This window comes from Chaetura pelagica, unplaced genomic scaffold (genome assembly GCF_000747805.2).
Source record: "Chaetura pelagica isolate M959 unplaced genomic scaffold, ChaPel_1.0 scaffold109, whole genome shotgun sequence".
In the NCBI taxonomy this organism is placed as follows: Eukaryota; Metazoa; Chordata; class Aves; order Apodiformes; family Apodidae; genus Chaetura; species Chaetura pelagica.
The window spans coordinates 13,447,622-13,464,153 of record NW_009970725.1 but is presented as its reverse complement, the minus strand read 5'-3'; the positions used below and the strand labels follow the sequence as shown (position 1 = coordinate 13,464,153).

The following is a 16,532-nucleotide window of genomic DNA, read 5'->3' as shown; positions in this document are numbered from 1 at the left end:
CAGAGTAAATTTAAAGCTCCCTTGTATATAATCTGCATCAGAAAGGTATCAAAGGCACAAGCAAGAAGTGGCAAGGTTCAAGGTTAATAAGCAGAAATAATGGTGAATGAGGATGAACAGATTCACAAGGCAAATCATTAGTAAGTGTGGGTGGGTTTCTTTTTTATTTACTGAAAATGAGACCTTCCGATTCTGCTCCAATGGATGTAAATAATGATTTTGGTCTAAAATAAAACTGTTATTGAATTATTTTAAATCACCTGAAGGAAACCAGTCTTGAAATAATCTGATACTAACTGGAAAACTCTTCTGGCCTCTCCAAACTCACCTGAGTCTGATGAGCAGAAGCCACAAGTATTAGAGACAAAAGTCTCCAGGGCTTAAAATAAAAGTTTCTTTACAGAATGTACACAGCCAGCAATAATTTGTGCAGTTTGACTCAAATTACAGTAATTTGCACAGTTCAGTTGTTTTTATGCATATCCAAGGAGCCAGATCAAATCGGAGTTTCTTTCCTATCTTTACTTGGCGATGGCTTGACTTGCTGCTCCTTGCTTGCTTTTGGCTGCTCTTTGGCTGCTTTTGTCTCCAGGACACTGTCTCTTTGCTGCTGAGAAACATTCCCGCGTTTTTCTGGCTCCTCTTCTTCCTGCACCTGCTGCTCCGACTTCGCCCGCTGCAGCAGCCGGAGCTGCACTCGCAGCTCTATGATGGCCTCTCGCTCCTCGTGAATCGCTTGGTTCAGGTGATTGTTCTTTATCTTTTAAGGAAGGAAAAAAAACGTCAGGGCTCCTTCTGGCAAAGCAGCACTGCAGTGAGCGGGGCAGTCAGCACTGCAGAGTCAGGCTGTGCTGGTAACCCAGGCACAACAGTTATGTCAAACAGCACGTGGGTTTCATGCCTGGGCAAAAACTGATGCAAACCTGCCCCTTTGCACATGTGCAAACATCTCTGCACAGACTAAATCAAGTCACCACCAAGGAGCAAAATACCAACTAATATTAGGACTGAAATCTTACCTCCAGTTCCTCATTCTGCCTCTGCAAATCTTCCAGGATGACCTGCAGTTCCTCCTCATCTTCACTCTCACTTTCACTCTCAGAAGAGTATTCCTCAGTTTCACTTCGGCCATGCTGCTGGCGACTGAAAGAGCAAGGACAAATCAGATTTAAACACCCCAGTCTGCTACAGCTGGAGCAACATAAACAAGTTACTTAAATCCACTGAGCAATCTGAAACTGTTTTAAGAACAAAATCAGTAATTTCCTTTCAAAGTTGAATTAAACAAACATATCCTTCCTAGGGGGATTTTTTAGCACACCGGGTCCTTTAGGCCATAATTCCATTGTCATACAAACAGAAAACATCCTGAAAGGCCCAAAGCTGCTGACATTTCAATAAAAAGAGGCAGCTTTCAAATGTGAACTTTTAAGTGTAGTTTACAGTATTCTTTCAGAAGAGCATGTATGTACTGTGAATCAGGGAGGGCTTGCCTGCCAGGGGCTGTGGTGTGGGCAGTGTCCCTTTTACCTTTGTATTTCAGCTATTTCTGCTCGGAGCCGATCTATTTCTTCCTTCTCCGAGGCAATCTGTCTCCTCAGAAACTGCTCCATGGCCAGCAGTTCTTCTTGTTCTGTTAAAATCTCGTTCTCCTGCAATGATCAGTTAGTTCACTCGAAGCCCTGACTTCATTTTTTACAGGAACATACGATAAATAGGAGATGATGCTGTTCTCTGAAATACATTCATCCAAGTGGTGAGGATGCCTGCTTTGAACTGCGATTCATCAAAGACCTCAAAGCAAATGTAGTTCAAAACCAGCAATGTCTGCTTGGAATCCTCAATACGATCGCTGTACTGAATAACTGTGGGAATGACACACCAAATTCTGGCATGTTTGGCTGACTATTCCCTTAAATCACAGGGGAAAGATCTGGCTAACCAGTAAAATAAGGCCAAAACCAGAATTATAAAATATGTCTTTGAAGATTAATATAAGGAGGAAACTGCAGTGGAGAGAAGATCAAAGCTACTGAGGGAAGCAAAAGAAAGGAAAAAAGCCAAAATAGTTGCCTTACTTCCTTTGATCAGCAATAAAACAGTTAATGGTATTAAAAACTGATGATAGATTTAGAAGTGCTTTCTAAGTAACCAGAAAGGCTATCTTTATTTTGCTGCCCAGTGTCTCCTTTCTGCTGTGAACAAGGGTTACTCAGCTTTGGGTTCACTCTTGCAGTCAGCATTCCTTCCCTGTTTTATTTGCCATTTAAAAAAAGTCTTGGATTTTAATAGAGACCCCTTTAAGCCTTCAATTTCCCATTGCATTGGAAGCAACAAAAGAGCGTTTAGTATTTCTGAAAGATATGGAACAAGAAAATATCAGCAGACAAACAGGTAAGTGCTCTACCTGAGCAAGCAGAATATTTATAACTTCTTCGTTCTCATTCATTTCTTCTTTGGAGACATCCTCCTTTGAAAGGCTAGCAATTTCTTGTGCAATTTTTGTTTCACACTCCTGCCAGAGAAAGAGAACAACTTTTAAAAGTAAAGCTTGCCCAGTCACTGTATTTACTGTAAAAGAGATTTTTTTAAACCTATGATTTTCAAAATCTAGAATAATCTTTTCAGCAAGAAAATGTCATGTGAGACACATGAGTTTAAATTAAAAAAAAAAAAAAAGAAGAAAAAAAGAAAAAAGCTTCTGAAGTTTGTTAACCTTGAGTCTTCCAGTAATTCCTTCTAGTACTCCAGGACACACTGTTTTAAGCATAGAATGAGTTACAGGCTCTGTCAAACACTAAGTTTTTAATAATTTCTTTTTTTTTCTGTAACAGCTGTGAAGGACTGTGAAGATCTTGCTGTCCCTGGGGCAAGCGAGCTAATCAGAAAATGCAATTGCTTGTCAAGCCATGCACAGTTAAGATGAAAAAAATCTGCAATAAGATTAAGAGTGGTTTGATCTACCTGGGTGCCTCTGCATTGTCACTGATTAGGGAGCCATGATTTAGATGTCTGGCCAATAAGCAGAAAAGTTACCCACCTGTCTCTTAGCTTCTCTTAGTTTCCTCTTAAGAGCCGTTAAAATTCTTTGCACCTCCCAGAGTCTCTCTTCTTTGGATAAGTCTTTTATCCCTGCCTGCAAGTCTCTGTGTAAACAGTTCAGTAGGAACTCCTGGAAATATTGGCAAAGAAATTAGAGTCTTTAAGATATCTTAGCAGAACAGACTGAAAAGAAAAATATTTTTGGCTTCATAGCAACAGGCCTAGAGTTCTGGTTTTCAAAGCTTGACATGTTGACCAACAACATGTGTTAACATACATTCCAGGCATGATCTTGAACTAGTTGAAGAGCAATATTAAAGGGGCCACACTCTTAACATGTTCTCCTAACCTTCCTCACATGATAGGAGTATTGAACTCGTCATATACTAAAAGAGTGTGTTACAAGCTTATGAGAAAACAGAAAAACACTGAAGTAATTGCCAACCTGTCGCCTGATTTCTTCTTTGATGCTTTCTTGTGTTTCTGGAAGTGCTGGCATTGTTGCCATATTTGACCAACGAAGAGGTTTTGTCACCTGCTTTAGGGTCACATTCCCAAAGAACTCTTGAACATGTGTAAAAAATACATACAGGACACGGTTGCTGATCTGCAAAAAAACCAGCACAGCCTTTACTATGCCTTTCTGTGAGTCCTAGTTGTGTTTGTCCAAAGAGACTAAATTCTGGATTAAAAATGGCAATTAAACGACCCAGTGCTGGCCTCAAGGAACCACTTCACAGTCTCTCTCACCTGTGTATCCAAAGCATTTTCATACCAAACTCAGAATTTTCACAGGCCTTAACTCACCACAACTATTTCCATCACTGGTGGACACAGACATGTATTATATCTTTCTTTTTACTCATCTAAAGGTAGTGCCAGCAATAAGCAACTACCTTCCCTCTCCTCCCCCCAAACTGTAAATATTTTCTACAACTTCTCTGTCACATGATTTAATACAGTAGAAACAGTAGCTTGGAAGAACTTGCTACTGTAGTTCTTGTTTCAACAGGAGACAGAAGCAAGTATTTGGTTTTATATTTTATCTTCCATTAAAATTAAAAAATTTATCCTGAAAGAAAGATTGGAGTTCTGTGACCACCTGCATTTTAATTGCTGAAAATCTACTTCACAAAACATGATTTGGCCTTTATTGTTTTACATTAATTGTTACTTCTTTTGTTAGAATGTGTCTGGAACAGCTAAATAGAAGAGAACACCCAGCCCTTTTGCTACTGGGCCTCCACTGAGACTTCATTATAAAGCCAAGCAGTTCTAAAGTGTGGGTTTTCTTCTAGAAGTCCCACACCCAGTGATGCCATGTTTCCATTATGCACAGGACTAATTCTGAGCTGTATTTAAATTACATATTGCCAAGATGTTTATTAAGGAATTAATTAATCCAGAAACCACAACATCTTACTGGAAAACTAAGTCAGTTGTTTTTGCCCAGCCACTTGACTGCAGACACCAAAGCTATTATCCTCAAGTCATGACTGCACCAGGAACATCTCTTTGCAGGACAGTGTTCACTAGCTTGATATTAAAATTAAGCAACAATACAGCCTTCACTAAAATCTCTGAATCACAAGCCCAGAAAAACTGTGTATCTGCATGGATTACTAGGTGAATTAAATACTGACTTAACGGGTGATTTAAATTACTTCTCTTCACAACAGCATTAAAGCCCTGAGAGGAGTCTTTGTAATATTCTCATAATAATAACCCAAATATCAGACCCATAGTATGCAAGCTCACATTTAGAAAATATTTTGTTCTCCCTCTCGCAGCATTTTAGAGTTCCCAAGGTATACAGAGAAGCTGTACTTCAACTTAACTGTATCAGACAACACCCGAGTCCTGCCTGCAAGAGAATTCCTACAAAAAAGTCTTTCTTGGGCTGAAGCTCTGCTCCAAGACTTGCTGTGTGGTGCACATACCTGGACAGTAGGGCTGAGCACTATAGAAATATTCTGGATGTTCATCTTTGTTTCCAGTTCCTTTGCAATAACATGGTCCATATGCACAATCAGCCAAGAAATAAGGAGATGGTTACACTCTGGCAGCTCCTTCAGCAACCTCTGGCACTCCTGCACTTTCTCAGCTTCTGTGCTCTTTCCACAAGCATCTTCAAAGCGGGGCATGAGCTCTTTGGTAAGCAAATTTTCAGGCAGTTCTCGCAGGTACTGTTTCAGCAAGCTGGCTACTGTATTGGGCTCATATTCTTCCAGGTTGGGAGATTCTTCTCGATCATAGGCTGCTTTTAGCTCATCAACTTTCGATTTTATTCCTTAAAATATTCAGACCAAGAATTAAAGAGAAATCTTCAACTGTAAATCTATAATAGTTAAACTTTTCTTAGATTAATCTCTTTCATTTCTCCTTACAATTTATGCTAATTTGAGGAATACCTTTCAAAGGATCTCCACATGTAAGAAAGTTAAAATTATGACTCAAAAATTACATGACCACTGCTTCTAAGAGCACTGACTACTACTACAAAGCAAAAACGAAGCACTGCTGAAGTTCTGAATCAGACCTGGTGCCAGCATTCCCCTTCATCAAGGAACATGTAATAAGGTGAGGAAGGGTAGGGGAAATATAAGATCAATTGTGTATTTGCATTCTGAGCCTTTCAGGCTGTTCAATTATACAGCCCTAAGCCAAGCAGCAAGTATGTTACCAGCTGAAATATTGTGCAACAAGTTCTACCTATAACAGCTTTCCTCTGTCCAAACAAACCCCACATTTTTTAGTTTCCAGATTTCCAGCTGGCCCTCCTTGGTGGATAAATCTCACACAGGATTCTTGATCTGACATACTGCATGAATATTTAATTAATCAACTCAGCCAAGCTTTTCTGCATGGTGATTTTATAACTTGGTGACATTCCCATCTTCCCAAACTCAGGGAAATTTTGTTCTTCAAGCTCAAACATCTCTCAGTTACACTGACTTAACGCACTGCCATGGCTTTGCTCATGCACAGTAAGCAACCCTGGGTACACTCAGGCCATGGTTCATGCCATGCTCAGTTTCATGTCCAAGTTAGTAATCACAAGGGCTGGCAGGTTGTTAAACCAGTGCAATTGTCTCTCTGAGTGCTCTTAACAATCTTAACACACACAAGAGGGTGCTATTGCACTGCAGAACACCTAGAACTCACGCCAAGAATAGTTTATGGAAAACATACACCTGTTTTTGTGAAAATTCCCAACACATCATGTCTTGCAAAAAAACACGCAACCAGAATGTTTCAATAGGCAAGACAAAGAAACTGCTTAAGCTGCTGCAGGATTTACACATGCCTACCAAATACCATTCAGACTGACAGCATGAAGACAGCTTCAGTGAAACCTTTGAAACAGTTTGATTACTGTTTACTTGTTTCAGACGTTTTTCCTCAAATTCCTCCTCTCACTTGCTCTTGTTGCCTTAAACATACCCACAGAAGTAATTACACAAATTATACTGCAGGTGCAGTTCACAAATAAAGGGGCTACAACTGATGCTTCACTTATATAAGCTGATGTTACATAACTACCGTGGTTAATTAGCCTGCTGTTGCTAAGCTTAAGTAGTGAAACTCCTGTTTTCTGCTTATTAATGTATTTGCTCAAAGAACAGAAATTTTAAAGAAAAAGAAACCAAACATGCAATGGAAATAACTGGAAGAAGCTTAAGTAACAAAATGGTTACATCTCATCTTTGCTTTTGCCATCAGGCAGCACCATATTTCTCATGCAGAAGTAAAAAAATACAGGCTGGCCGTACTAACACATTTAATTCATCACAACCATCCTGTCACAGAAGAGTACCTGAAACTCTGTAGATGCCTTCACATTTCATGCCATACTTCTCTACATAATCTATACATTCACGGAAAACTGCTGGCAGGCGGATGCCATCATACATCATGGTCCTATCTACTGCATCAGACAAAGGAATACCAAACACGGGTCTATGACTTGGAACATCCACTTGAGGTATCTCTGTCTCCTGAATTGGCTTTTTCTTTTTCTTCTTCTCTTTCCACTGTTTCACAACATCTGCTGCAGTTAAGTCTTTTGACTTCTTCTCCTTATGTTTATCTTCCTTATGTTTCTCTTCCTTGTGTTTTTCATCTTTGGGTTTCTCTTTTATTTTAAAATCCTTTTCCTTTTTTTTGGAAAAGCTGGGTTTCTTGAAGACATGTATTCCCTTGGACCTCTTCAACTTGGAAGGACTTTCAGCTTCATCACCAGAACTGTCCTCTTGAAACGCAGCGTAACCTTCCGCTGTTGGGCAAAGGGGGAGAGGGCAAGAGGACAGTTGTGAGTCTGTTCGGTTTCTAGATACTACCACAGGGAGAGAGCAAGAAGTAATATGTAAGGAGGAGAGAGAAGAACCAACAAGAATTAAAACAAGAGTGCCTGCCTGACTCTTCAAAAGGTTTTCTTTAGTTGTTATGCAATTAAGTGGACAAGGATTAGATAGATCAAGGTTGCATAATCACATCAAAGATAAGCCACACAGCTCCTGAACAATCTAAACAGTTAATACTTTATATACTTACTCATAATGGCAATGTCCATCTTATGGGCTAGTTTCCCATCTAATAGTCAAGGAAATGAAAATAAAAACAACTGTCTGGCAACTTCTCTATGTTCCTGTAATCAACAGTATAAGAGTTGCTGTTAAGGATCATCTACTACAAACACGTAAGTATTCTTCTATTAAAAATTTCTATTAAGAACAAACCAAACTTCAGCCACTTAACTCCCCCAACACTTTCCAGAATATTATGAATGTTAAGATAAGTATGAAATTAATAAAGTTGCAGTCTCAAATAAAATACCAAAAAAGTAAAAAACAAACAAACCAACCAACCCAGCTGAAGCACACTTACTTTTCCCACAAGACAAATAAAACTACTCCAGTAACAGTAGTACCATACCTCAATACCTGTCAGTGAAGTTGTGTATTTGCCTTAAAAAGTCTATGTGAGAGCTTCAAACAAGTCCCTGGGTGGAGTGCACTGTTTCAGCAGCAAAACACTGAGTGCTGTCTAAAATGTGCACCCGAGCTATTACTACCTACGCCTCTGCAGTCAGCCCTGCCTATCCTTCAGGCAAGATCAAGCAAATTTTTAAAGCTGGATTGCAGAAAAAAACAGCCAACCAACTAAAAAAATACAACAACCCACAACCAAACCCAAAAACATACAAACCAACACAACTTCCAAGTCAATTAACTGTCATTTTATATGCGCAGTACCCCATACAAGAAAAGGAAGCCTGAAATCTGGCCAAGAAAGACATTTCACATGCCATTTGCACCAGCTGGGTCCCTCCAGGCAGTGGGCAGGAAGCTCCTGCTTCAATGTGAAGCCCCTATTAATCAGATCCCTCGAGGCTCTTCCACTGCCCACAGGCAATGCCTCTGCCCAAGTGAGGAAGCACAGACTGCCAAGTGCTCTTCCTGAATGAACAGTTTTGGGCGGTGGGAAATCACCTCCTTAGATTATGAGAGAGCAGCAGAGACGAGATTATAGGCTGCAATTTTTACAGGTGAAGTATCGTGTGCAAAAGAACCAGGGGACATAATGTCTTCTGTTCTTCCAGTGCTAAACTATCTTAAGCTTCAGAGTTTCTCAGCATTATTTTTCAGCACATGTAAGGAGTTGTCTATGTTTTGAAGCCTCCTTGGCTGCTCTGTAGAAGCTTTCAATAGTCAAATAAATCTAAGAAATTTATTAAAGCTGTAAAATAATTACAATTGTTTGACCCCTCCTGGAGTCTTCTCTAGGACTACCAAACATGCACTGTCATAAAAGATGGAGTAAGACTGTAGCACTGCTCCTGTCCAAGTGAATTTTAATATAAAAATGCAAGTGTTAACTGAAGGACAACCAGCAACCAGGTCTTGTGCTTCCAGTACAATGGCTATAGCATCACTAGCTCTTTTTGTAAACTGAACCCAGAGAGGGGTAAGGAAACCTTCAGTGCATGAACTAAGGATTCAAATCTCACTCTGATATGGAAAGAGCTGCCAATGCATCAGCTATGGGGCAAAGAAGCAGCCCACCTCACCCTTAACAGGATGGGGCTGGCACTCAAGATAAGGTTCACAGGTGTAACTTCCAAGCAGAAAGCCAAATCTTCACCAGATCCCAGAACAATCCACCCTCAACCTTTCCTGCTGGGCAGCTGCAACAGCTCCCAGCCGACTGACGTAGGTTTCCCACACTCAGACTAGGAACAGCGTCAGCGCGTCCCCTGGGCCAGCACCGGGGACTCAAGCTTGGAGGCTGCCAACGCAGAGAGCACCTGCCTTCATGTTTCAACACCCCATGTCGCAACACAAACCCTGGCGCTTTTCTACATCTGGGGTAATGTAACACCAGCAACAGCACATTACTGAAACTGGTATTTCTTGACTTCATGAGAAGACATGAAGGAGCAAGTTAAATATAAAACCAGCCTATTTTAATTTGTCTCAGTAACATAAGTCAACAAAGTTTTGGAATATATACTAATTACAGATTCACAGAGAATCTCCCACCCATACCAAGAGGGGTTTTCTGTATGTCTCTTAGAGTAGTCAAATTTTCTTTACCATACTTCTGGTAATAAAATCACTGTATTCCTTTCACTAGTGATACAATATATTGAAAACTAAACAACCTAAATTTGTACAGAGGAAAATTATTGACAGCCCTTGACAAATCATGTAATTTTAAATGTGGAGAGAAATATTATCTACTGTTAGTAAAATGCTGTTTCTGTTCCCTGTCTCAAGACTTCAAGTATCACTAGTCTGCATTTTCCCATCACTAACATATGCCATTTCCCTGCACCTATAGGAGACCTACTGAAGGAAAAACAAAAAAATCAGTAAAAGGAAAAGTGTCTTCATCCTGGCTCAAACCTGGGCAGTACTAATTTAATAAATACTCCAATTCTGCCAGCATAATGACTGCACTACCTGCCAGTTCCTTGCTCAGCAGACCTTCCCCAAGCATGCATTATTGAATGCCTTTGTTGCAGTTACTTTAAATGTAATGTTGCAAATATAGTTCTTATCTTACTGAAAATTATCAGAACTCCTTTCAAAAATCAAAATAAAAATCCAGTGTTACACCGGAAAGAGCTAACTTAGAGGTTTAAAAGCTTTGTCATGCAATAAGGCCACTGTTTCTATCAGCCCACATACTTGGGAATACTTCTCATTTTCTTCTGACAAAGAAGCTATAAATTCAAGCTATAGCATTTATTGTTATCACAACAGGCTGCATTATGTAGAACTGCAAACTTATCAAACCTACCTACCACAACACATTTTGTGAACCAGGTCCCTGATGAGTTTTAAAGTCATTTATACCTCTACATCTGATTTTTGCTCCCTGAGGAAATTTGCATGCATCTGTAATCAGTTCACTAAAAGAAAACATGGATCACTTTTACATATGGAACAATCACTAAGTCAAATACAGACTGATGTGCAATGCGTAATGTGTAATTAGTTACCTTCAAAATCCCTTAAGATGAGAGAACAAACTGGAATCTTCCACCTGATAGTACCTAGCAGAAAGTTGCAGATCACTAGAACACTATGCAAGGGAAGCAACTCAGGGAGAGAAGACAACTGGGGCCCAAAGATTATTTGGAGTAGGTCCCCAAATTAATACTAGGAATATTTCAGCTCTCACCTACATCACAAAAAACACATGCCTGCCCAACACATTACAGATTCAGTGTTTGAAATTTTCAAATATTCATTAAAAAATTAAAAAGAATTCATACCAATGATAATATTGTCCTTCCACAGGATAGTTTAGTTTACAACTCAACCAATCCCACATTTTCTCAAGAATTATATGAAGAAAATTAAAATCTTTATACACATAAAATGCTACCTATATACTGAACCCATCCTGTCTAATGGTATCAATCTCAGATGTAAAACGAATCAGCAGAGCAAAATCTACTACATACAGACTATCTGAAGAGATTCTGACGGGTAGAATAGCTTTTTCTTTGTAAGCATTTCTTATAACCTTTTTATTTTGCAGGGAACTGCATATTTTATGACTTTATCAACACGTGATTAATGACAGGTAGTTCAACATTCATTTTTAAAAATCAGTTACACCGGTCACTGTCTCATATAAACCATCACTGTTTAAAAATAATCTATTTTTGCTTCCAGAGTACAAATTCTTGCATGGACAAGGGCTGTTCTGAGAAAAGAAACAGATCCAAGTTAAAACTATCCAAGTAGAAAGAAAATTTATTTTAATCCCTAATAAATCTCCTAATCTACCCAGAGCTAACTAACAATTAAGTCTATCACAAAGGAGTGGAGACTAGAAAGCAGTGGCTCAAACATTATTCCAGCAGCTGACAGTCAACAGAAAAAACATTTAATTTTCTATAATTTCCTAATAATTTGTAGGATTTTTTTTTCCCCTGGACATTTGCGGTGTATTATTAGATTATTGCCACTAACATGAAAATTAAACCATTGTATTAACTACATAGGAAAAAAGATCCCTTGCTAGGACACAAAAATGCTTTTTTTGATATAAGTAATAATACTGAAGCCACAACCACATTGCTCCCACAAACAGGATTTACCTGAAAAACAGAGTAACTTAAGACATTCTAACTTCCCCCTCTACATACCCTCCTCCAATCTAAGTCCTATCAAAACACCTTGAAATCTTTGTAGGAATTAAGTTACACACAGTTTCAAGAGTTGGGATTACTTTGCAATCAATTCACTAATATTCTAAGTTCAACAAACATTCACTCTGTCAGAATTTAATGTCAACACTTGTCATCTTCTCATTGAAAAGTTCAACCATATTTTTCTGAACCCTACACTATATGACCAGAGCAAGGCCCATTTTATCCAGTATCAAGGCAGGTAGCCTGAAGAGTGAAAAGAAAAACAATCTGATTATATGCACCAGAATGGAAGAAATTGAAGATTGAAGAGAACGGAAGGAGGAACCTCCAAAAGCATGGAAAGCAGAGCTGGAAGAGGAACTCTTAAAATCAACCATGTTAAGCAACTGTAAAGAAACCCTGCCATTTACTTAAGTAACATGTCTGTTCAAGGTATATTTACAATAATTACCATTTTTAGATTGTACAAGATGCACTAAAAGCTTTGTATGTAACTTACTCTTACATCTGCCTGGCAATTATATAACTACATTAGGGCTACACTGTAATTGCAAGAGATAATTTGATTCTTCCTACATTTTGCTTTTTCGTATTTTTGAGTATTTTTCATAGCTTTAAAACTTTTTTTTAAGTAACAAAAAATTGCTTTACATCAGCTATAAAATGTGTTGTAACATCTTACAGAAGAAAGCAGTTACGGTGCAAATGTGCACAGACCTGCATGTATTTGCTGAAGAAGCAGTTTTCCTCTTCAGTTAGACTATCATCATGAGACATGCTGAATTACACCACAATGAAACCCATGCCATCTATTATGCTGACCTCTAACAATTCCAAATTTAGACGTGTTGAATGCAGAGTTATAACTGAAAGCTGATTCACAAAGAATAAAACACCAACTACTAACAGGCTGAATTTGGACCTATGCAATCAATACTGAATTTTCATCATCAATCCAATACTCTGTATTACGTTAATGTTGTTTACATTTGAGAAAACCCTAAGGAATCACTCTTCTTAGAATCTGTAGGAATTTAAGCAGTTGGTTTTACCTTGAGTATCTTATGTTTTTGAGTTACAGAATTCTTTAGGCACACAGCCTTTTGTTAAAATAACAATAGTCCTTCTAAACTGGGACAGAAATAATTCCTGCATTCAAAGAAACTGGTCTAATTAAAAGCAGTGCAGTGGCAGCAAATTCTTAAAAGAGTAATTATTTAAATGTGTGCATGCATTTGTGCAAACAAATAGTCACCATATTCATTCTAACAAAATACTGGGTGCTGTCTCATTGGTTTTGATCTTCCAAATTTCACTTGTAGGTAGTAGCAAGGTTCACTGGCATCCAGAACTTCCAGGCATCAGATCTACTGGCACTGTAGAATAGGAACACTATTTTGAAATTTTGCTAAAACAAATGTCAGTTAAAAAAATACTAGAATTTGGGCTGTGATATTTAGGTTTCAGAGTCCTGGTCAGTAAGCATGTTTCTGGTACTGAGAGTCCTCAGTATCAGCTTAGTATTTTCAAGTGCTCTAAGAACTATTTCATGTTTCCAACATTTTCTGCATAAATCTAAACACAGGAACTAAGAATTCTCTTATGTTGTTTTGGAGGAGGGGTATGATTTTTAAATGAAAACTTCAATTCTGGACACTGATACACTAAGAAGAATAGATTAAAAAGAACTTTCTTACAACCTTTATTCTGTCAGTTCTAGTAAATTCAGATCTCAGTGCTGGCTTACACATTTTTTAACTCTGCAATAATACTTTGGCGCTGCTGGAGGAAACTGCATGATGAGACTGAACTGAGAAGCTAGAGAAAAATAGGACACAGATTTTATTACTCCTCAAATGACGGTGCAGTGTGCACACAAACTTGAGATGGGACACAGCAGCTAGACAATACTGAAGACAGATGGGAAATAGGTTGAAGTTGTTGACACTGACTCTTCAAATTAAAAAGAATAAAATTCAGGTCAAACTTAAACGAGTTTTCTTTTAGCTAGCACTTCAACTACAATTTCAAAACGCATCTAAAATACACTTGGAAACCTCCGCCTAGAATGTGAACAGATACTAAGATTAGAGGAAACCCCACACCAGGCAATTACCAATGCACTGTTAAATGTTTTGGATAAATAAGTTTACTAGCAATTCTGGGCACATGCTTGGCACCTGTATCTGTGCAAAAAAAAAACCACCTTAACAACAATCCATTTTCTGGTTAAGGTGTGGGGCTTTTTGGAAGAGAAAGAAGTATTGCACAAAGCCTGTTTGTACCAGTTAACTTCCTTTGCACCTAATCAAGTAAAAAAAACACTGGGAATACTAATCAATTTTGAGAGAGAAAGTAGGAGAGAAAAAGACATTATAAGCATGAAATAAGAGAAGCTGCCTACTCACTTCTTTTTTCTTTCTTCTTGAATTTTCCTTTCTTCTTCCCGTGCTCCTTTTCATCATCAGATACTATGTCTGGAGGCTCGTGCAAGCTGTCATGAGGAGGTGAAGGCTCACCGGTGCGGTACAATCCAGGGAATTTTGTAGGACTGATTTCTTCAGAGCTGGGAGTACGAGCAAGACCCCCACTGTGTTCTACCCGACGGTGTTCACTGGGGCTGCTAGTGGGAGGCAGGAAGCACTCGGTCATTCTGATTCCCTGATATCAAAGTGAAATCTTCTGCTACCTGTCCATCACACCTGCAGCAGGGAAAAGAAAAAGAAATCCCACACAAACTTAAGCAATGGGTTTCAGAACACCTTGTTTGGAGCTCTCTCATGAAAACACAAACAGCAATACCTTCTACAATGAATGTTCCAATTTACATCAAGACACAGTAATATATCAGGTCCTAAGTTCACTGTTCGCAGAATCTGTCCATTAACTCATAAGCCGTATTAACATAATGACAGCTGCTATTTTAGCCACACCTGCTTTCTAATATATGTAACATTATATATTACGTATCTGAATAATTTAACTTTTGAAATAATTCTTAGAAATTTCATAGGGAGCTTCCATACTGATTTGTAATACTTACTATAAAATAGTTAGCTAACATTAAAGTTTTGACAGAAAATATAAATTTGTCTAGAAGCTCAGAGTGTTTCTGAGGACTGTACCTAAGGCAAAGATAATTTTCATCCTTCCCAAGCATATTTTATAGAGGCAAATAAGAACTTGCCTAGCCTGTTGAAGTAAGGGGAAAAAAACCAACAACCCAGAGCTAAAGCAAATCCATCTTCTAATTATATTAATGCAAATTAAAGAAGGTAGAAAAAAAAAGATAAAGTTTTTCTGGAGTACAACAATAACTTCACATTTATAGAGTCTATATCAGGTCATCAGCATCCAGGTGCTGGTATGTTTTTTGCTTGACAGCTATAGCCAAACAAAAGCTAATATGAAAACTGCTGAAGGAAGACAATACATAAATTCTCAGCAGTGGAACTTGTAAGCAGAAACCTCTTCCTAGCACAGACAGATTTCAGAAATTTCACAGAACAGATACACTCTATGGGACATTATACCTCTGGAGTCCACTTCGCTGAATATTGCCCTTTGAGTCTAAATGGTCACCCTCAGATATGAGCCCTTCTTTCAGTGGAAGAAAGGAAAAGAGAAATGGAGCAAACCCTAGAAAAACAAAAAACTATTTTCCACACCCACTGGCATACTTGGATGACAGGTCAAGTCACGGTTACATGCTAACTTTAATCCAACGTTAACCTGTGCTGCTGTTGCTGCTGAAAGGAAACATCTATTTGAAGACAAACAAAAGAAATAAACATTTTTTTAAAGCTACATCAGTTCCACAGCCTGGGTCTCTATGCAGGGCAAGCAGGGCAAGCACAAGGAAGGGTGAGAGTTGGGGGAAGGTGCTCTACACTGCAGACTTTAAGTGATTAAGGTGACTCTGTAGCAATGGCCTCAAAAAACCCCAGAATTAAAACATGCTATAAGATTACACAAAAAGGCCATATTATAACTTTTTCCACTAATATTTTAGCTATCATGAGAGTATATCCAGATATAATAGCTGTGGCTTCTGCACAGTATTTTATAAGATTTCATTCAGGGAAATAAACGATATATACTTGCTAAGCAGGAATTCCCGATATAGGGATCAGCACTGGGCCCAGTCCTATTCAGTATCTTTACCGACAACCTGGATGAGGGGATCAAGTCTACCCTTAGTAAATTCACATATGATGCCACGTTGGGGTGGAGTTGTCAATCTGCTGGAGGGCAGAAAGATGCTGCAGAGGGATCTGGACAGACTGGATCGACTGACTGATGGTATGAGGTTCAACAAGACGAAGTGCCAGGTCCTACACTTTGGCCACAACAACCCCAGGCAGCGCTTCAGTCTAGGGGAAGAGTGGCTGGAGAGCGGCCCAGCAGAGAGAGACCTGGGAGTACTGGTTGACAACTGGTTGAACAAGAGCCAGCAATGTGCCCAGGTGGCTCAGAAGGCCAATGGCATCCTGGCTTGTATCAGAAATAGTGTGGAGTAGGGATGTGATTCTTCCCCTCTACACAGCACTGGTGAGGCCTCACCTCAAGTACTGTGAACAGTTCTGGGCCCCTCACTTCAAGAAGGATATTGAGGTGCTGGAGTAGGTCCAGAAGAGAGTAACAAGACCAGTGAAAGGACTAGAGGGAAAGTCTTATAGGGATAGGCTGAGAGAGTTGGGTTGTTTAGCGTGGAGGAGACTCAGGGGGGACCTTATCACTCTCTACAACTACCACTACCTGAAGGGAGGTTGTAGTCAGATGGGGGTTGGGCTCTTCTCCCAGGCAACGAGCAACAGGA

The 16,532-nt window shown here is 39.1% G+C and overlaps 1 protein-coding gene across 1 annotated transcript; it reads right to left on the bottom strand.

Annotated features, from left to right (window-relative positions):
• Positions 1-14,423, bottom strand: RALBP1 (ralA binding protein 1). The gene is made up of 9 exons (XM_010006871.1): positions 14,122-14,423; positions 6,860-7,318; positions 4,983-5,332; positions 3,488-3,649; positions 3,041-3,172; positions 2,408-2,515; positions 1,531-1,652; positions 1,020-1,143; positions 1-760 (listed from the first exon to the last, which is right to left on the bottom strand). Exons 1-9 carry the CDS (start codon positions 14,363-14,365, stop codon positions 497-499), a joined length of 1,965 nt encoding a protein of 654 aa, XP_010005173.1. The 5' UTR covers positions 14,366-14,423; the 3' UTR covers positions 1-496.
• Positions 14,424-16,532: the final 2,109 nt, after the last annotated feature.